The sequence below is a fragment of the Somniosus microcephalus genome, chromosome 13 (assembly GCF_052327205.1).
Source record: "Somniosus microcephalus isolate GS21.2 chromosome 13, FLI_Smic_1.0, whole genome shotgun sequence".
Classification (NCBI taxonomy): Eukaryota; Metazoa; Chordata; class Chondrichthyes; order Squaliformes; family Somniosidae; genus Somniosus; species Somniosus microcephalus.
The window spans coordinates 12,327,826-12,350,413 of NC_140999.1; the positions used below are offsets into that span (position 1 = coordinate 12,327,826).

General features: G+C 47.4%; 1 protein-coding gene across 1 annotated transcript; it reads right to left on the reverse strand.

Moving 5' to 3' along the window:
* Positions 1-2,594: 2,594 nt before the first annotated feature.
* Positions 2,595-9,360, reverse strand: LOC147108061 (WAP, Kazal, immunoglobulin, Kunitz and NTR domain-containing protein 1-like). The gene is made up of 2 exons (XM_086006019.1): positions 9,130-9,360; positions 2,595-4,187 (listed from the first exon to the last, which is right to left on the reverse strand). Exons 1-2 carry the CDS (start codon positions 9,358-9,360, stop codon positions 2,697-2,699), a joined length of 1,722 nt encoding a protein of 573 aa, XP_085862145.1. The 3' UTR covers positions 2,595-2,696.
* Positions 9,361-22,588: the final 13,228 nt, after the last annotated feature.

Genomic DNA, 22,588 nt, shown 5'->3' on the forward strand with positions numbered 1-22,588 from the left:
GCAAATTCACGACAGGGTCAAACATAGTGTTTATACACAAAGAAAATCAATAGTTGGTGATTTGACAGAGGTGTACAAGATTATGACAGGTTTGGATAGGTTAGACAGGGAAAAGCTGTTCCCACTAGTTGATGGTACAAGGACTAGGGGACACAGATTTAAGGTTTTGGGCAAGAGATACGGGGGGGAACGTGAGGGAAAACTTTTTCACGCAGCGAGTGGTGAGGACCTGGAACTCGCTGCCGACGGAAGTGGTGGAAGCGGAGACACTCAATGTTTTCAAGGGGAGACTGGACAGGCACTTGAGGGAAATAAACTTGCAGGGATACGGGGATAGAGCGGGGGAATGGGACGGACTGGATTGCTCTACAGAGAGCCGGCATGGACTCGATGGGCCGTTATGACTCTGAGTTGCGGGGCTCTTAGATAGGCCAGTGTCTAAAGAAACCTGGTGCAGCGCAACCCCGTGAGCTCGGAGGTGCGAGGTTCGATCTGTGGTCTGGGCTAAATTAGCTGATTTCAGCCAAGGCAGCGGCTGAGGCACTCCATTTTGTCCTCGCCACTCCTGGAAGAGGAAGCATAAGCCAGGGTCCCTTCACTAGATCACTGCAGGGATACGAGTGTGAACAACCAAGCTGTGCCCCCCTCCCCACACAGCCAAATAGCCCGCTGGCACTCATTGTCTAGGATCCCCCCCATCAACTATGGCCATGTGGGTGAGGTGGTGGAGAGCTGCTGGCACTGAACCCTTCTGTGAGGTGCAGAGATGAACAAGAATGGTTCTCCGTAAAATGATCGCAGATTTGGCTGAACACTGTCGGCCAAGCTACGCGCCTTCCACTGTAAGGAGGGAACATATTTCCAGCGAGACTGCAGTAGAGCCCTGCGACTCCCAGTGATGCAGTTCAGCCACAATGTTATGAAGCACCTGGGCTCTTGCACAGGGAACAGCTTACCACTGCGAGACAATAGACACCTCTAATAAATAGGATACTTCCAGGACAAAGCAGCCTGCTTGATCGGCACCTCGTCCACCACCTTAAACATTCACTCCCTCCACCACCGGCGCACCGTGGCTGCAGTGTGTACTATCTACAAGATGCACTGCAGCAACTCGCCAAGGCTTCTTCGACAGCAGCTCCCAAACCCGCGACCTCTTCCACCGAGAAGGTCAAGGGCAACACCACCACCACCACTTGCAAGTTCCCCTCCCAGTCACACACCATCCTGACTTGGAAATATATTGGCCGTTCCTTCATCGACACTGGGTCAAAATCCTGGAACTCCCTCCCAGCACTGTGGGAGCACCTTCACCACACGGGACTGCAGTGGTTCAAGAAGGCGGCTCACCACCACCTTCTCGAGGGCAATTAGGGATGGGCAATAAATGCCGGCCTTGCCAGCGATGCTCACAGATTTTTTAAAAAATTTACGAGGCTGATGCAGTCTCACTTTGCGAAAGGACAGACTGGCGATTCGGACACGCAAGCCAATGCCACTGATTCACAGCATGTTCAACCTTCTACTTGTTTTAATGACCAGAAATATCGGGAGGGCCGCAAATCGGGCCCGCTGACCTCTGCACTCTGCATCTTGTGCCCCTTTTGAGTGAGAGTCCACCCAGAGTCTCGCTAAACTCACCCTATGTTATAGCAACAGAAACTACTCAAGAACATAAGACGTAGGAGCAGGAGTAGGCCATTCGGCCCCTCGAGCCTGCTCCGCCATTGAATAGGATCATGGTTGATCCGATCTTGGCCTCAACTCCACTTTCCTGCCCGCTCCCCATAACCCTTGATTTCCCCCCATTTTTCAAAAATCTGTCAATCTCCGCCTTGAATATATTCAATGACTCAGCCTCCACAGCTCTCTGGGGTAGAGAACTCCAAAGATTCACAAGGTGTTCCTGTCATAACACAATTGTGCAACATCCTATTGCACTAACGGGTGTTGCGTGCACTATCCTACGCACGCACACACAGAGTTACCCCAGATGGTGAGCTTGTGACCTCCGCCATATCTAAGGCTAGTGATACGTCACAAGAAATGATGGCAAAAGTAACAGGACAGATCCAGGTTCGACAGAAGGGTTTGAGCAGAATCAATTTTAAAACTGGCATGACTAACTGTTCCTTGACCAGGCTGAGTTGCAGGACAGTGTGGCGATTGACGGTGACAACTTGTGCAGGTCGTGACACTATACTTTCGATTCGATTTGAACCTGTCAAACAGGAATTCACAGTAAAATCATGTCAAATTTCCAAATTGGCAAAATGCCCGTGCATTATGGGCAAGGCCATACTTGTCATGGTGGGTTATGAAAAAACATCTGACGTCTCACCGTGGCAAGCCTTAACCAGGCCATCTGGGGTGGAGCCAAGCAAAGCTAGTGCACTGCCACAGAGAGAACAAGGAAGTGCAACAGGTCTCTTGTGCACCCGTGGACAGACTGGCCTTGTAAGCGTCCCATGTGAAATCGGTTTGGGAACAAGCTGCTAGCCTGGATGCTTGGCCAGCAAGTACTGCAAGGGTAACACGTGTAACCTAAACACGAAAGGAAATAAAATAACTATGGAGGGAATCAAATATAAATAAAAATACACAAACATTTACCAACATCTTACATATGAATCTAGATGTAACAAGATATAATAATCAGTAAATCATGATATAAAATTATCTGTGGGTCACTCAGCTCAATCCTGGAAGCGGTGCAAGAGTTCGCAGGTCTTTTTCTCAATGATCTCGTACATTTTTTTAACGCGTTTGTCACTAACAGTCCGCACGTAGCTCTCGGCATCCAGCACTGCCATTCCATCATGGACATCGCCCATTATAAGGAGGGGTCCGTCTGCCAGGGTTATGTTTGGACACGGGCAGTTCCAGTCCATGTTGATCATTATCACCTCCAAATGTTTGAAGTCAAAAAACTTGAGCCCCATTTTCTCATCCTTCAGCACCTCGTCCAGTGTAAACTTGGCAACTCCAGAGTCTTGTTCCTCGACGATCTCGGTCACCCGTCCCACAATAGCGTAGTCACTCCTGCAGAAGCTGGGAACTATCTTGTGGCGAGGCTTGCACGCCTTGCACTGTCGGTTTTTAGGAAAAGGGCAGGTTTCCTCGCACACCTCCTTGCTCTCAAAATTATTCTTGTTCCCCTCGCAGCCACCATAAACAAAGGCGTGGCACTGCTTCATCAGGGAGTTGTAAGCCCACCTCGCCTCCCACATCTTGCAAGGACCCTGCACAGCAGGAAAGGTGCAGATATTGACCGTCTCGTTGATGCAAGCCAACCTGCACTCTTCATACGTTTCAAACTGGTTCTTGCTCCCGTCGCAGCCTCCAAACATGAACGTTGAGCACGTGCCCTTCTTGTGGTCGTAGAACCACCTCACGTGTTGGCGACCACATTCCCTCTTGTCCGGATCTTTAAAGCACTCCCCAGATGGTAACGGCCGGGTTTTGCTGGGCGGGCTCTCTCCAGAATGTTCGCGCTTGATGACGGACAACGGGAAGTCTGCTCTCAGAAGCCCGGCGGCATTCCTTGCGGTGCACGTGTAGATCCCCGCGTCCGCCTGCTGGGTGTTGTAAATAACCAGCTGACCGATATTGGTGACCACCACATTGGCGTACATTTGGTCAGGCCTCATGATGATACTTTCGCGGTAGTCGCTCTGCTTCTCCCACGTGATGTCCGGCCTCGGACGTCCGCTGACGTCGCAGTGAAAGCTCACCGTGCCGCCAATATAGACGGACTGGTGGAACGGGTTGGTGTAGAGAGCTGGAGGGATGGAGTCTTCCAGCGAGGTTGTCGACGGCGGGTTCGCAGTGGTCTCCAAAGGCTGGGGGCTGGTGTTGGGCCAGGTGATGTGGTACCTGCAAGTCACCACAGTCAAGCTGATGCCCCTGATGCAGGCCTCTGCGTCCATGTAACATTTGTTGTAGTAGGTCAAGCCATCCGAGGCACAGGTGAAATTGGGCTCCTTCTCACACCTGTCCTTGCACTTGCAGACCGGCTGGCCGTCCCAGATATCGCACTCCGAGCCTTGCTGCGTGCACACGATCCTCTCACACGTCGCCTCTTTGGGAAGGTCCAACGACGCTAAGCTGCCATCTGCAAACCTTGCTGCCACACAGCTCTTCAGGCCGCACACGTTGGTGCAGCACTTCTCAAAGTTCTGACAATCCTGAAATCAGCAATGGACACAACAGTTACTTCAACGGGAACATAAGAAATAGGATCATGAGTGACATGAATCTTGTCATTCATGTGAAAATGACTTATGTAATAATACTGGGCAGCCTGCTGGTGGCGCTGTCCAGGGAGAGTATAAATACTCAGGCATGGGCCCAGCTTGCTCAGGACATTCTTTAACAGGAACTAGTGAAGGACACAACTAGATCTCCATGTTGAAAAACAGTTGATTAAAGCCTTGTTTAATACTCAGACCAAGTGCCTAGTAGTTTTCTTACGTCAATGAGTACGTCATTCGGCCCTTCGAGCCTTCTTTGCCAGTCAATAAGATAATGGCTGATCTTCTACCTCAATTCCACCTTCCCGCACTATCCTCATATCCCTTGATTCCCTTAATATCCAAAAATCTATCGATCTCAGCCTTGAATATACGCAACGACTGAGCATTCACAGCCCTCTGGGGTAGAGAATTCCAAGATTTTACAACCCTTTGAGTGAAGAAATTTCTCCTCCTCTCAGTCCTAGATGGCCGACTCCTTATTCTGAGACTGTGTCCCCTGGTTCTAGACTCCCCAGCCAGGGGAAACATCCTCCCAGCATCTACCCTGTCAAGCCCTGTAAGAATTTTATATTTTTTAATGAGATCACCTCTCATTCTTCTAAATTCTAGGGAATATAGACTTAATCTCTCCTCTTTAGCAATCACCACATCCCAGGAATCAGACTGGTGAACCTTCATTGCACTCCCTCTAAAGCAAGTATATCCTTCCTTAGGGAAGGAGACCAAAACTGTACACTGGGATCGGGCTGATTGCCAACCTCTGATCGATTCCTAACATTGCTTTACCATGAGGCACTTCATAGATCTACTGAAATCCATACACAAAACAAAACAAAAGCACCTCGCGCTGTTACAGCAGTTTCATCAATATTGTTAACATCATTTAAATCATACGGGGTGGAATTTCCTGTGTCCCTGCGCCCAGGTACTCGCAGTATTGGGGCAGAGTAAAAGACCGAGGAAACTCGGGCGCAAGTGTTTTACGCACGGAATTACGCTACACCCAAATTTCCTCGCTTTTTTTATGCCCGTCTATCAATCCCTTCTCACAATTGCATCTCAGCTCATTATAATGGCTCCGCCCCCCCAGGCTCTTAAAGGGCCATACACGTAAATTTCCTGTAGTTACCCTGGTTCAAAATGGGTGTAAAATAAAGCCCAGATTTTCAGGCGCAGCAGGTTTGCAGTTGTTTTTCAGGTGTTTTATTGCTATTTGTGAGCGATTTTAAAATATATATATATATTTAATCTCACTGAGGCTTGTATTTTTTGTTTCTTTGCATGCATTTTTATGGCATCAGTATAAGTCACGTTAAAAATTGATAAGCTGCCCCGAGTGCATGCTGTGCTTAATATGAATGAATAATATGAATGAATAATGGTTAGACTGATGGGCTGATAAGTGGCAAGTAACATTCGCGCCACGGAAGTGTCAGGCAATAACTAACTCCAACAAGCGAGAGTCAAACCACCGCCCCTTGACATTACCATCGCCGAATCCCCCACCATCAACATTCTGGGGGTCACCATTGACCAGAAACTTAACTGGACCAGCCACATAAATACTGTGGCAACAAGAGCAGGTCAGAGGCTGGATATTCTGCGGTGAGTGTCTCACCTCCTGACTCCCCAAAGCCTTTCCACCACCTACAAGGCACAAGTCAGGAGTGTGATGGAATACTCTCCACTTGCCTGGATGAGTGCAGCTCCAACAACGCTCAAGAAGCTCGACATCATCCAGGATAAAGCAGCCCGCTTGATTGGCACCCCATCCACCACCTTAAACATTCACTTCCTCCACCACCGGCGTACCGTGGCTGCAGTGTGTACCATCTACAAGATGCACTGCAGCAACTCGCCAAGGCTGCTTCGGCAGCACCTCCCAAACCCACGACCTCTTCTACCTAAAAGGTCAAGGGCAGCAGGCGCAGGGCAACACCACCACCTGCAAGTTCCCCTCCAAGTCACACACCATCCTGACTTGGAAATATATCGGCCGTTCCTTCATCGTCGCTGGGTCAAAATCTTGGAACTCCCTCCCTAACAGCACTGTGGGAGTACCATCACCACACGGACTGCAGCGGTTCAAGAAGGCGGCTCACCACCACCTTCTCAAGGGCAATTAGGGATGGGCAATAAATGCTGGCCTTGCCAGTGATGCCCGCACCCCATAAACGAATAAAAAAAAGGATGGCTTGATACTTTAATTTTCATACTTAAAAAAAGGAATATATTGCGTGAGTTCCGAACTTTCCTCAATCCCGATTGTTTAGGAACATAGGAATTGCTAGACGTAAAAAGACCAAGGTCCATCTAGCTCACCTTCTACCATCCTGGTAGTCACATGATAAAATGATGATGGAGTAGCAATCAATCTCTGTCAATGAGTCTACAACAGACACAGAGATGACGTGAGGAAACCCCCAGTGGTGGAGAGCTTTGGGAACCAGAGGTCCAAAGTCACCTGTTCCTCCCGAGCTCGCTACACTCACCACACGTCATGTCTCACCCACTGTATCCCCAAATGTTATTTTCTGAAGGAAATCCATCCGATTCGTATTTGAATGAATCAATACGGATTTCCGCTTGTTACGGCCATTTTTACTTCACGGCGTATGCTAATGAGATTGGCAGGAAATTTGAGTGTAATTAGACATCAGCCAAATGGATGCAAGAATGGGCGTAATTTTGGGTGCCAAATGTTGCAGGCAGCAAGTTTGTTATCGGCATGATACAACAAGTGTGGCAAAACAGCATGTTTTGGCCAGGAAATACCCCCTCAAATCTCCCCAAACCTCAGTGTGTAAATGCAATGCCCATGTGGTGATGAGCCATTCTGAGCACAAATGCTTCAGGTTAGACTCGAGGTAGCTGATCTCCCGCCAGGGCAGCAAGTGAGGCACTACGACTGGCTTCGGCCCACCTGCGCTAAAGAGCAGAGAAAGAAAGACTTGCATTTCTATAGCGCCTTTCACATCCTCAGGACGTCCCAATGCACTTTACAGCCAATGGAATACTTTTGAAGTATAGTCACCGTTGTAATGTAGGAAACACGGCAGCCAATTTGCACACAGCAAGCTCCCACAAACAGCAATGTGATAACGACCAGATAATCTTTTTTTTAGTGATGTTGATTGACAGATAAATATTGGCCAGGACACTGGGGAGAACTCCCTTACTCTTCTTCAAAATAGTGCCTTGGGACCTTGTACATCCATCTAGACAGGGCCTCGGTTTAATGTCTCATCCGAAAGACAGCACCTCCGACAGTGCAGCACTCCCCTGGAGTGTCAGTCTAGATTTTTGTGCTCAAGTCTCTGGTGTGGGATTTGAACCCACAACCTTCTGACGCACAGGCAAGAGCGCCACCCACTGAGCCACAACTGACAGAGGGAGGGAGAGCTCTTAGAATCATAGAATGGTTACAGCACTGAAGGAGGCCATTCAGCCTGTCGAGCCTGTGCCGGCTCTCTGCAAGAGCACCTCAGCTAGTCCCACTCCCCCGCCCTTTCTCCGTAGCCCTGTTCCGCCAAGTTTCCTGCTATGGCTTGATTCGTGTTAATAAGTGTGGACACTAAGTGATTTTACCATTCTCTCATGGTTGGTGTTGAGAAAAGATCTGACCAGCTAAAGCAATGGCGAAAGTTGCGCGTTGAGCTCACCCATGACCAGACACAAAATGATAACAAACTTGTTTTCAAATCCCTCCATGGCCTCGCCCCTCCCTATCTCTGTAATCTCCTCCAGCCCCACAACCCCCTGAGATATCTGCGCTCCTCTAATTCTGCCCTCTTGAACATCCCTGATTATAATCGCTCCACCATTGGCGGCCGTGCCTTCAGTTGCCTGGACCCTAAGCTCTGGAATTTCCGGCCTAAACCTCTCCGCCTCGCTCCCTCCCTTTCCTCCTTTAAGACGCTCCTTAAAACCTACCTCTTTGACCAAGCTCCCTGCCCTAATTTCTCCTTATGTGGCTCGGTGTCAAATTTTTGTTGTCTTATAATACTCCTGTGAAGCGCCTTGGGACATTTTACTTCGTTAAAGGTGCTCTATAAATACAAGTTGATGTTGTTGTTGACTTCAAGTAGGAGGGAGGGAGTGAAATCCCCAATTGCAGGAGGATTTCATTGCCTGGCAGCAAGAGCATTGGATCAATTTACACTATAGAATAACTCTGGAATATGAAAGGAACTTTAGAGTGTGGATTTAAACTCTGCAGACGTCTATCCGTCCGGGATTCCACCTCCTCTCAATTGCAGGGAATATTATTCGCAAAAAAAAAGGTCATTCCCCGATGCCCGTTTTGCTGCCCAATGTGATTACAGCGAGAAGTTTCACAGATGCAGAAGAACATTTAAGTAACGATTCACCACCACCCCCCCCCCCCCCCCAATCGAAAAAAGAGTGTAGCGTTTTGGCGATATTCACATGTGTTCTGCTTGCTTTAAAAAAAATGTTGACTTTGAAATCTTGGTGCACCAAAAACAGTTGTGTCCAGTAACAGCATCTGACAGATCAGCTCTATATATACATATAAAAATTTCGAGATCGGAGTGGGGAAAGTGCAGACAAAGAGAAAGCATGTGCCCAAGGACAATGAGGCTGAAACTGACTGACGCCCTAGTCAGTTTCACACACAAAATATTAATTGTTTCCCCCCCCATAGAATCTGGTTTTGTGGAAGAATGTCGAAATTTGGAGTTTACAGACCAGTGATTTTTGGCTAGACAATGAATAAGAAAAGTAGTTAACTTATCCCCCAGCACCTTTCCCCCTTGTGAACAATAGCATTAATCGCCACTTTGACCTGATAGATTTCAGGACAAGATGTCTATTTACAGCGCTTGTTTTTTGTTGTTGGATTCAGTTCTACCTCATCGGCGTTGCACTCCCTCTCGCAGGTGCTCTGCGCGTCCACCCACAGGTTGGGGTTGAGTTGGTTTGGGCAGGCGCCGGGGTAAGAGAGCTTTCCTCGGGGGAGACTGGCGCCGCCGGTCAGTCGCAACAACCCCAGCACGATCAGCAGGGTCCTGGGCTTCTCTGCAAACATCAACCCCAGTCCACTTCTGCAGCACTTTACACATCCGTGCAAAAACACCAGCATTTTTTTTTGTTTTGTTTTGTTTTTAACTCCCAAAAGTTTTCCCACCCCCCTCCCCCCTCCTCCTCCCCGCCCCTCAAAACTTTACTTAATAAAAATAAATTTAAAAAAAGAGAGAATTTGAAAGTTGACGATAAGGCAAAAAAAAAATAGGGCTATTCATTGGGTAAGGGGCATAAAGGACAGTCTGTAACTTGAGCAGACTCGATTCACATGATGGAAGTGGGAGGTGTCTCTTTCAAGATCAAAAAACTTTTTTTCTTTGACCCCCCCGACCACAGCCCCGTCTGGTCAACGCGACTGGGCAAACATGATCTGGGGAAACCAGTAGTTCAGCCAGAAGTTTTTCACCAAGCAATCTGTGTGGGGGGAAGAGATGAGCGTGCATAACAATTAGTCTGGAACTTCAATACAAAGGTATGCATATTTTAAATATGTAGCCAAACTTCAATAAAAAGGATTATGCCCTTTGTTTTGACAAGAGTTAAGAGGGAAGCTTAATAGAGGCCTTTAAAGGGTATGGCGAAATTAGATTCAGGAAAATACTTACCAGCACTGTTTGAAGTTAAGGGTGTCAAAAGAAAATATTTTTTTCCCCCCAGTAAGAGAGTGATAGAAACGTGCAAGTGATTACCAGCCAACAGAAAACCGTGACAACCTTTTTATAAACTTAGGACTGGATGAATTCCTGTAAGTAAATGGGGATTATTAGGGCTGTTAGTTCCAGAATCACAAGTCAGGAAACTGAGGGTAGGGTTTGGAAGGGTAGACTGAGGCCTCCTACCCAAACATTACAATTCTGTTGCTTTTTCTCGCATTCTTCAGGGATTACACAATTTAATGAATGTTTATGTTTTTAGGCAGTCTGCAATAGTGAAGTTATAGCTCAATTATTGTGGTAGTCAGAAGGTTGTGGGTTCATAGTCCCACTCCAGAGACTTGAGCACAAAAATTTAGGCTGTCACTCCAGGGCAGTGCTGAGGGAGTGCTGCACTGTCGGAGGTGCGTCTTTCGGATGAGACGTCTGCTCTCTCAGGTGGATGTAAAAGATCCCATGGCACTATTTCGAAGTAGAGCAGGGGGAGTTATCCCCGGTGTCCTGGGCCAATATTTATCCCTCAATCAACATCACTAAAACAGATTATCTGGTCATCATCACATTGCTGTTTGTGGGAGCTTGCTGTGCGCAGATTTGGCTGCCGGGTTTCCTACATTACAAGAGTACTTCAAAAGTACTTCATTGGCTGTAAAGCGCTTTGGGACGTCCTGAGGTCGTGATAGGCGTCATAGAAATGCAAGCTCTCCCTTTTCTTTTGCTGTGTAACAGCAATGTATCAAAGCTATAGTTTGCAGTATTGATCAGTTGTAGCAATCAGGTCAAAGTATTTCACGTCTGATTGACTCGGAGATGTGTTGCTAGCTGGGCTGCTGATTGTGACAGACTGTGATGCGTGGGTTAAAATCTTGGGCCACATTAATTTCTTATCTCTAGTGTGCCAGACTCCACACGTCTGGCTCTCCAAAGCTATCAGGTGTGAAAGATTTTAAATAGATTATTCTGTCCGATAGATGGTGAAGCTGTGCCCCGAAAACCTTCTCTCGACACATTTAAAAAGAAATCGGAGTTCACGTGGATTGAGCTCTTTAACCTTTTCATGTCCGCTTTTTATACACAGCTGCTTATTTTGGGTTGCTTTGGGTATCTCATTCATTGGCTAAAATGCTTTATGGCATAAAAATGAAAATTGCAAAATATTCATGTTTTAACACAATTACTATTTTTTTATGCCTTTTCTAATTAAACCCATAAGGAGACCCTGGGTTGCCCCAGTGCCATCAAACAAAAGTCCACCCTTTTTTAGATGGGCACAACTAATAAGGAACTAAACCCTAAAACAAAGGAAACTTATAAAATTAAATAATAGTATTATTCCCAGTATCCATTATACAGTCCAGTCCCTGCGGTGCCACTGATCGCGAAAGACAACAACAACTTGCATTTATATAGCGCCTTTAACGTAGTAAAACATCCCAAGAGTGATTATCAAACACAATTTGACACCGAGCCACATCATGAGGTATTAGGGCAGGTGACCAAAAGCTTGGTCAAAAAGGTTTTTAAGGCGCGTGTTGTGTCGGTACCTTTTTACCTAGACACAATTAGAACTCAGAACTCAGAGATTCAAACATGAAGTGCTTTATTCGAAGGGAAAAGGAAGTTCTGGAGGGTTCCGAACAAAGAGAGCTAAACTTAGCCAAGAGAACACCCAACCATTTATCTGCTGTGACAGCACCACCACAGGTGGGAGGAGAACACACAATACATAACATATTCCTCCCCTCTTAAATGGAAGGTCCACATTATTCCTCAACAGGTAAGTTACTTTCAATGCACTCAACTAACCTAGGGTAGAGGTAGACTGCCTCAACCCCTGACTTTACCCTGGGGTTTATTCTGCCCCAGTCTTGTGGGTAAGTCACTAAGCCTACAGATCCAAGCGTCTTGGAGGCCGCCGCTCTCTGACAGGATACCGGCGGTCATCGCTGGCTTCCACAGCAGTAGGCATTGACACAGGCCCGGATGGAGAAGGTGCCTGTGTCAGTTGAAAGTCAGGAGTTTGCACAGGTGGAACAGTCTCTTTGACTCCCTGTGTTGGAGAAGAGCACTGTGGCAAAGGATGCTGGTTTGCGGTATCATCCGGAAACAGTTCAGGCCAACCAGCCGTTGGAGCCTCTGTGGCTGTCTCTGCTCCTAGCAACAGTTGATCTGTGTGTCTTCTCCAGATGACGTCCTCAGCAGTCTCAACTGTGTAAGACACAGGGCCCGTCTGCGCGATCACCGTAGCAGGAACCCATTTCGGTCCAGTGTTGTAGTTTCGAGCTAGGACGTGCTCTCCCGGATGAAACCGTCTCTCCTTGGCTCTTTTCTCTCTCTTTTCAACTTGAGCTTGTTGTTGATGATGGACAACCTGCTCTGCCCTTGGAGGTTTGAGTAAGTCAAAACTTGTCCGCAACTGCCTCTTCATCATGAGCGAAGCAGGGGAAGTTTTGGTTGTGGCATGCGGCTTGTTCCTGTAGGACAACAGGAAGCTGTTCAGATGTTGGTGGATGGAGCCCTGACCTTGCGATGCCTTCAAGGCGTGCTTGCTTCAGAGTTTGCACGAACCTTTCTGCCTGGCCGTTAGTAGAGGGATGATAGGGCGCAGAACTGATGTGTTGGACACCATTCACATGCAGGAAGGTTGCAAACTCCTGTGATACAAATTGTGGACCGTTGTCACTTACGAGTTGTTCCGGTGAGCCATAATGGCTGAACATCTCACCAAGTTTCTCAATTGTTTTCTCTGCCGTGGTAGACCTCATCAAAGTGACCTCCGGCCACTTGCTACGAGCGTCCACAACCACCATAAACATTTTCTCTTCGAAAGGACCAGCGAAGTCCACATGTACTCGCTGCCACACTTCTGCAGGCCAATCCCAGGGGTGTAGGGTTGCCAGCTGTGGAACATTCCGGACCCTTTGACATGGGGAACATGTTTTGGCTTTCTCCTCAATATTCCCATCGAGACCTGGCCACCAGAAGTAGCTTCTTGCCATTTCCTTCATCCGAACCATCCCACTGTGGCCTGTATGAAGTTGTTGCAGTATAGGTTCCCTCAGAGGTGGCGGAATGATGACACGGCGTCCCCAAAGAAGACAACCTGCCTGGACAGAGAGCTCATTTCTTTTTGAAACGTAAGGTTTCAAACTAGGAGAATCTCCTATAGCTCTCCCTCGAATGACATCGTCCATTACCTCAGACAGGACTGGATCGTTGCGGGTGTACCTTCGCACCTGAACTGCAGTGACAGGTGCTCCCTCCACTTGTCTAAAGTAGAAGATGTCTATCTGACGAAGCTTTGGGGGAGTAACAGGCAAGGGTAGCCTCGAGAGACCGTCTGCGTTGCCGTGCAAGTCTGATTTGCGATATTTGATGTCGTATGTGTGTCCTGACAACAGTAAAGCCCACCTTTGCATCCTGCTTGCAGCGAGAGACGGAATTCCGGTGTGGGGCCCGAAGATTGAAGTCAATGGACGGTGGTCCGTCAGGAGTGTGAACCTTCTCCCAAACAGGTACTGATGAAATTTTCGAATTCCAAAAACGATTCCCAAGGCCTCGCGCTCGATCTGCGCATAGTTACTCTCGGCCTTGTTCAAGGTGCGTGATGCGAAGGCGATAGGTTTCTCTTCACCCGAAGGCATGATGTGGGATATGACTGCTCCCACACCATATGGTGATGCATCACATGCTAGCTGCATGGGTAGCTTTGGGTCGAAGTGTGTCAGGGCCTCTGATTTCAGCAATGCTTTCTTTGCTTGGGCGAAAGCTTCGTTGCACAGTTCAGTCCATTTCCATGTTTTGGCTTGACATAGCAACTGATGTAACGGCTTCAGCAATGTTGCTAAGTCTGGAATAAACTTCCCATAGTAGTTAAGTAGCCCCAGAAATGAACGTAACTGGCTCACATTCTGGGGTGCTGGGGCCTCCACGATCGCCTTGACCTTTGACGGCACCTTATGCAGGCCAGTAGCGTCAATCACATGCCCCAGGTACTCAACTGAAGACTGAAAGAATTCAAATTTGTCTTTACGAACTCTGAGTCCGTACTCTTTCAGTCGTTGTAGTGTCGCATCCAAGTTCAGAAGATGATCCTCCTCATTTGTCCCAGTGACAAGGATGTCGTCCAGGTAGCACTGGACTCCTGGCAGTCCACTCAAAATCTGATCCATTGCCCTTTGGAATAGAGCAGGGGCCGACGTAATTCCAAATGGAAGGCGGCAGTACCTGTATAGCCCCTTGAGTGTCACAATTGTCAGCAGCTCCTTTGATTTGTCATCGACATGCATTTGTAGATAAGCCTGGCATAAGTCTATTTTGCTAAACTTTTGCCCTCTGGCCAGGCCCGTAAAAAGATCATCAATGCGGGGAAGAGGGTACTGTTCCGCAGACAGCACCGGGTTAATAGTCACTTTAAAATCCCCGCAGATTCGAACAGATCCATCCTTTTTCAGGACACGAACAATGGGTGTGGCCCATTTGCTCACGCTCACAGGCTCCAGGACTCCATTCTCGACTAAGGCCTCCAAGTTAGCCTCAACTTTTGGCCTAATTGCATAGGGTACAGGTCGGGCTTTGTGAAACTTCGGCTTGCTGTCAGGTTTAATGTCCAGTCTCACGCTGACCTTTTTCATGCTCCCAAGTTCCCCATTGAAGAGTTCTGCATGTTTGTTTAACACTGCAGTCAGACCTGACTCCCCTTTTGACATCATGCGGACTGCAGGCCAGTCCAATGTGATTTTCTCTAGCCACGCACGTCCCAGTAGCGATGGATAATTTCCCTTTACCACTTATAGTGGCAGTTTTGCAGTCTGTCCGTTCAATTTAACTGTCACCACAATGGCGCCTCTCATGGCCACAGGTTTGCCGGTATACGTCTTTAGCACAATGTTTGTTGGCTGAAGGGTAAGATGCTTTAGCATTTTGTTGTAGACAGTGTCTGAAACAAGGGACACAGCCGCGCCTGTGTCCACCTCCATCCGCATTGATTGTCCCTCCACCAGTGGTGACACCCAGTAGCCATTTGAACCACCTGCAACCGTCAGTATGTGCACCTCTTCCTCCTCAGAGGTGTCGCTCCCCTCTGTTTTGCTTGTTCCATCATACTGCACTGAATGAACACTCTTTTTCCTCTCTTGTCCAAATACAGACATTTTGCTTCCATGCTTCCCAGCTCTGTCTATTCTTTTTTTACCTCTACAGGCGCGTTCAATGTGACCCTTTTTGCCACAGTTTCGGCATTCCAGCTCCGTACACCAGCAGTCATTAGCGTGATGGCCCGTTTTCCCACAACGGTAACATGTGCCGTTCCGCACACCTTTAGGCTCAGATGACACCTTGTGAACTCTCCCTGTTGAACTCAACTGGTGAGCCTCCTTTTCTGCCATCTCCATGGAGACACTAACTTCAATGGCCTTTTCACGAGTAAGGTTGTCCTCAGTAAGAAGGCACTTGTGTGTGGCTGCACTTTGCAGACCACACACAAGTCTGTCTCTAATGGTGTCATTCAGCACCTCCTTGAACTGGCAGTGTTCCAACAACCTATTTAAAGCAGCAATAAACATCATCACTGATTCCCCCTCCTCTTGATTCCGTTTGTGAAATCTAAATCTCTCAGCAATAACCAGAGGTTTTGGTGAAAATGTGCTCCAAAAATTTCCACTAGTTGCTTATATGTTTTAGTTCCTGGCTTATCTGGCTGCACAAGGCTGCGAAGTAAATTGAATGTCTTCGGCCCCATTACACTCAAAAAGGTAGGCATGACCTTTTCGTTTGCCACCGCATTCGCCAGACAAAATAGTCAAAACGTTCCGTATAAGCGCTCCATTGCTCCACATTTTCATCAAAATCACCGATGTTTCCTAATATAGTAGCCATCCCACGTTTCAAATTTAAATTTCTGTTTACTCACTGCACCCGTAACGTACGCAGATTCATCCGCTCCTCGTCGCCACTTGTTGTGTCGGTACCTTTTTACCTAGACACAATTAGAACTCAGAACTCAGAGATTCAAACATGAAGTGCTTTATTCGAAGGGAAAAGGAAGTTCTGGAGGGTTCCGAACAAAGAGAGCTAAACTTAACCAAGAGAACACCCAACCATTTATCTGCTGTGACAGCGCCACCACAGGTGGGAGGAGAACACACAATACATAACAGCGCGTCTTAAAGGAGGAGAGAGACGTGGCGAAGCGGAGAGGTTTAGGGAGGGAATTCCCGAGCTTAGGGCCTAGGCAGCTGAAGGCACGGCCGCCAATGATGGAGCGATTAAAATCAAGGATGCACAAGAGGCCAGATCTGGAGGAAGAGTGTTCCCGGAGGGTTGTCGGGCTGGAGGAGGTTACAGAGATAGGGAGGTCATGGAGGGATTTGAACACGAGGATGAGAACTTAAAAATTGAGGCGCTGGTAGACAGGGAGCCAATGTAGGTCAGCGAGCACAGGGGTGATGGGTGAACAGTACTTGGTACTGTCACCAATAAAATAGGTTAACATCTTTCCCTTTCAGATCCTGATGGACCAGTTGTGAATTTCCAGCATTTTCCCATTTTTATTCCAGACTTTCAGGTTTTGCTGCCTTTTTTGTTTTTAAAAACCTTTTTCAAATTAAAAAAAAACTTTCCTGTTTCTGTTTGGGTTGCAGAGTGACTATGAGAGGCCTACCCAGGGCTATAGAGACTGTCCAGCGCTCTTCCCCTGCACAGTATAGTAGTGTACACCATGTGAGGATGTTGGATGTCGAGATGTGGTCAGGGAGGCACATGGCTGCCAACCATTGAAGCTGTCTCTGGCACATCTCTGTGAACAAGGACCACTTATAAACTCAAGACAATTGTGTATGAAGGGGCTGAGTATCTGACCGGGAAATGCTTACCTCAGGATGTCGCTGTGGCCCTGTCTCTTGAGCTCTGTATTTGGATGCTGCTCCTGTGTTTTTGTCTAGCGTCTGTGTCACTGGCTACATCCAACCTGCTGCACTCGGAGGCTTCGGGAACTCCAGCAGAATTTTATCAAATTGTGTGTCAGCCGTGGCTCAGTGGGTAGCACTCTTGCCTCTGAGACAGAAGGTTGTGGGTTCAAGTCCCACTCCAGGGATTTGAGCACAAAAATCTAGGCTGACACTCCAGTGCAGTGCTGAGGGAGTGCTGCACTGTCGGTGGTGCCGTCTTTCGGATGAGATGTTAAACAGAGGCCCCGTCTGCCCCCTCGGGTGGATGCAAAAGATCCCATGGCATTATTTTGATGAAGAGCAGGGGAGTTCTCCCCGGTGTCCTGGGGCCAATATTTATCCCTCAACCAACATCACTAAAACAGATAATCTGGTCACTATCACACTGCTAATTGTGGAAGCTTGCTGTGCACACACTGGCAGCTGTGTTTCCTACATTACAACAGTGACTACACTTCAAAAAAAGTACTTAATTGGCTGTAAAGTGCGTCGTGATGTCCGGTGGTCGTGAAAGGTGCTATAGAAATGCAAGTCCTTTTATAAAAAAAATCCATCCCCAACTTGACCCTAAAATAAACTGCGTGATCCCGATGATGAATGTCATAGCTCAGTAATCAAAGTAATATAACACTTCTTAATTCAGGGCATTCTAGGCAAACAGAGAGCTCTAATCCTGCAGTATAACATTCAGATTGGAGGCAAAAAACTAAACTTCTCTTGTTACTTTAAAGCTAATGCTTTCACAGGCCATTTCAGGACATAAAAGGTTAATTACCACAGTTTGTAATAAAGAGGTCATCCCAAGCTACCGCTTTTGTTGTTTCTGACTGAATCGCCCACATTGTAAAGAATCCTGGTGCTGTGGTATTATTGTCCCCCTCCTCCAATTTCCTCCTCCCCTCTTCCTGTAGGTGTTGACTTTCTCACAGGGATAGACATACCTAGCAGCAAAGATCGCCTTTTTTTGTAACCTCACCCAAGTGCCCATTATTTGTGTGTACTTCTGGTCAGTGAATGTGCCAAGCTGATTGAGGGGGAGCTTTACATTCGGGCCAGATCCTCGCTCCAGCTGATGCCCGTGTATATGCTCTTCCAGTCAGGCATCAAGAGCAGGAGCCCTGGCTAATTTCCCCTTCAGAGGTATTGAGGCCAATTGTAACATATTCCTATTCCTGCCCCATTGAGACCGACTATCTTGGCACAGGCCAAGGATCAAACCTGGCATTTTCCTGATCTCTCTTGGCTTAGATTGGCAGGATAGGCGCACCAACGTCAGTGTTCTCGCTCAGGCCAGCATCGAAGCTTTGACCACGCTCGATCAGCTCCGATGGACGGGTCACACATTATCCGCATGCCCGATACGAGACTCCCAAAACAAGCGCTCTACTCGGAGCTCCGACACGGCAAGAGAGCTCCAGGTGGGCAGAGGAAACACTTCAAGGACACCCTCAAAGCCTCCTTGAAAAAGTGCAACATCCCCACTGACACCTGGGAATCCCTGGCCCAAGACCGCACAAAGTGGAGGAGAAGCATCCGGGAAGGCGCCGAATGCCTCGAGTCTCTTTGCCGGGAGCAAGCGGAAGCCAAGCGCAAGGAGCGCACGTCAACCCAAGCACCCCACCCACCCGCCCCTTCAACCACCATCTGCCCCACCTGTGACAGAGACTGTAGGTCCCGCATTGGACTCATCAGTCACCTGAGAACTCATTTTTAATGTGGAAGCAAGTCATCCTCGGTCCCGAGGGACTGCCTAAGAAGAAGAGAAGATGATGATTGGATTAGAGAAAAGTCTTTACTACTTCAAGCCAGCAGGGAGCCCAAAATGGACTAGCTGGACTGTTGTCGCAAAAAGTTCACTTGGAAAGAGCTGTACATCAGCAAACCAGAGTATGGCCATTCCATTATACAGTAGTTTAAGAACATAAGAAATAGGAGCAGGAGTAGGCCATACGGCCCCTCGGGCCTGCTCCGCCATTCAATAGGATCATGGCTGATCTGAATCTAGACTCACGTCCACTTCCCTGCCCTCTCCCCGTAACCCCTAATTCCCTTATCTGCCAGGAAAATGTCTATCTCCATTTTAAATGTATTTAATGTTGCAGCTTCCACAGCTCTCTGGGGTAGCAAATTCCATAGATTTACTACCCTCTGAGTGAAGAAGTTTCTCCTCATCTCAGTTTTGAAAGGGCAGCCCCTTATTCTAAGATTATGCCCCCTAGCTCTAGTTTCACCCATCAGTGGAAACATCCTCACCGCATCCACCCGATCAAGCCCCCTCACAATCTTATATGTTTCGATAAGATCGCCTCTCATTCTTCTGAACTCCAATGAGTAGAGTCCCAACCTACTCAACCTTTCCTCATACGTCAACCCCCTCATCTCTGGAATCAACCGAGTGAACCTTCTTTGAACCGCCTCGAGAGCAAGTATATCTTTTCTTAAATAAGGAAACCAAAACTGTACGCAGTATTCCAGGTGTGGCCTCACCAATACCCTGTATAACTGCAGCAAGACTTCCCTGTTTTTATACTCCATCCCCCTCGCAATAAAAGCTAAGATTCCATTGGCCTTCCTGATCACCTGCTGCACCTGCATACTAATATTTTGTGTTTCATGCACCAGGACCCCCAGATCCCTTTGTGACTTATTCATAGAATGTATCAGCCCTGCAATTCAGTGCTTGGAAGGTTTACAGTTCATACAAGGTTATATTTTGAGTAACACAATAGCAAAATACTACGGATGCTGGAAATCTGAAATAACAACAGAAAATGCTGGAAACACTCAGGAGGTCAGGCAGCATCGAGAGGAGCGAAACCGAGGCAACGTTTCAGGTCGAGAACCCTTTGTCAGAACTGGAAAAGGTTAGAGAAGAGAGATTTTTAAGCAGGGGGGTAGGGAGGAAAGAACAAAGGGAAGGTCTGTGAGAGGCTGGAAGGCGGGAGAGATTGACTAACAAAAGGCACAATGGTGCGAGGGAAAAAGAGAGGTAATGGGACAAGTTAAGAAACAAAAGATGACTCTAGATGAGGTGTGAATGATGATGGCATAATCATCATTTTTACAGTATATATATTTTATATTTTGAGTAAGTAAGTTAGTGGGAATAGTCAGGCCTACTAGGCTAATGACCCGCCCTTGAAAAGAACATCAGGTACCTAGACAGCGTGTGCCAGCAGACTTTGACTGTAGAAAGCATCAAAGTCCAATTTCCTTCTCTCCCAACGCCGACACAGTGTTCATGTTCCTGGATGGCGACTGTGAGTGGGAAGTCTGATTGGGACTTTTGGCCTTCTGTATCCCAATGGTACTGAACACCCAACTGTCTGCCTTGGAGATTGAACCTGGGACCTGCTGATGTGTACGGCTTCGTGTTACCCTGGATGCTTCTCTTACCCACAAGATCACAGGGGCCTCTGACAATCTTCCTTTACAAAACTTTACCTGCAGAGAGCCGGGACGGGCCGAATGGCCTCCTCCCATGCTGTAACCATTCTATGAAAAGAAACCTGAAAGAATTTTTAAAAATATAATATTGTACTTTAATCGACAGTGCAAGCGGGTACTTTGGAGCAGATTGCTACTCTTGATGGCACTAGGATCCTGGAGAAATATCCCCAACACTGCTTCTGTCAAACCTGAAAAGTGTCCAACTGATCTAATGATACACTGCTATCAATCTAGTGCAAATTAATGACTAGATTGATTTTACAGAGAGGAGGCAGTGGCTTAGAACATTGTACTTTCACATCTGGGACCAGAGTGCAAATCCTCTACAGACTGGTGTGATGAAAGTCTCCTTTGATGGCTGTGACAGCCTCAGATTAAATGAGTTTAAACAGCCCCAAACCTGGATTGTGATGAGACTGTCGTAAAAACAACAAAAAAACTGTCCATAAATTCAGCACAAAATTATTGGATTCATTCAAAGACAATAAGGGAGAGCTGGTGCGGAAAACAGAAAAATTCACAGTGGTGCAACGGGAAGTGTTTTTCTGAGATTTGAAGGTTAAGGGACTTTGTTGGGTCCTTTGCTCTCTGCTGATGTCCATCTCACTGGAGGATTTACACTTCCAGAGAGTTGCATGGTCTGACGATTGCTTGTCTCAGTGTTAGTGTTCCTGCCTCTCATTTCGAAAGTTATGGGTTTAAATCCCCACTGCAGAACCTGAGCAAAGTTTGCCACATCAGTGTGGTAATGAGAGAGTGCTGCATTGTCAAAGGTGCCATCTTTCAGATGGAATGTTGGACTAAGGCTCTGTCTACCTGTTCAGGTGGACGTTAAAGATACCATGGCATTATTTGAAGAGGAGCAGGGAGTTCTCCTGGGATCCTGGCCAACATTTCACTTTCACCCAACACCACCAAAAACGGATTGTCTGTGCTAAGCATGTGGGCAGGTCAAATGTTGAGCCTAGGTACACCCTTCAGGGAAAAGAAGCAAAGCTAGTAGTTAAAGAAAGAGATCTGGGTGTTCTAGTACATAGATCGCAAAAGGTTCCTGACCAATGCCGTGAAGCGATAGCTAGAGCAAATAGGATGTTGGGGTATAATTACAGGACAATTCACTATAAGACAAAACATACCATTTTGTCCTTGTAGTCCAGTTTTGGTCTCATAGAAACATAGAAACATAGAGATAGGAACAGGAGTAGGCCATTCGGCCCTTCGAGCCTGCTCCGCCATTCAATGAGATCATGGCTGATCTTCGTCTGAGATCATAGCTGATCTTACCAGTTCAGTACCCCGTCCCCGCCTTTTCTCCGTAACCCTTAATCCCCTTAGCCTTCAGAAATATATCCAATTCTCTCTTGAAAATATTTATTGAATTAGCCTTCACAGCCCTCTGTGGCAGGGAATTCCACAGGCTCACCACTCTTTGAGTGAAGAAATTCTTCCTCATCTCTGTTTTAAATGATTTGCCCGCTATTTTTAGACTGTGGCCCCTGGTTCTGTGCTCCCCTGCCATTGGAAACATTCTCTCTGAATTCAGCCTGTCCAGGCCTGCCATAATTTTATATGTTTCGATGAGATCCCCTCTCAATCTTCTAAACTCCAGTGAGTACAAGCCCAAACTATTCAATCTCTCCTCGTAGGTCATTCCCGCCATTCCAGGTATCAGCCTGGTGAATCGCCGCTGCACTCTTTCCATGGCAAGAACATCCTTCCGCAGATGGGGCGACCAAAACTGTACACAATACTCCAGATGCGGTCTCACCAGCACCTTGTACAGCTGTAGTAAGGTATCCCTATTCCTATACTCGAACCCCCTTGATATGAAGGCCAACATACCATTTGCCTTCTTAATCGCCTGTTGCACCTGCATGCTCTCCTTCAGTGACTGGTGCACAAGAACACCCAGGTCCCTCTGCACTTCCCCATCTCCCAATCTATTGCCATTTAGATAATAATCCACCCTCCTGTTTTTACCCCCAAAGTGGATAACCTCGCATTTATCCACATTATAGTGCATCTGCCACGTATCCGCCCATTCCCCCAACCTGTCCAAATCGCACTGTAGCCTCCTGACATCCTCATCAGAGCCCACCCCTCCTCCTAGTTTAGTGTCGTCAGCGAATTTGGAAATATTGCATCCAATTCCCTGATCCAGATCATTTATATATATTGTGAACAGCTGGGGTCCCAGGACAGATCCTTGCGGCACCCCGCTGGTCACTGCCTGCCA

Excerpts from the sequence above, each read along its gene's own strand:
- LOC147108061 (XM_086006019.1), bottom strand. The coding sequence starts at position 9,360 with ATGCTGGTGTTTTTGCACGGATGTGTAAAGTGCTGCAGAAGTGGACTG. Across the intron at positions 4,188-9,129 it reads GGGAGTGCAACGCCGATGAG|GATTGTCAGAACTTTGAGAA; the intron begins GTAGAACTGAAT and ends TGCTGATTTCAG.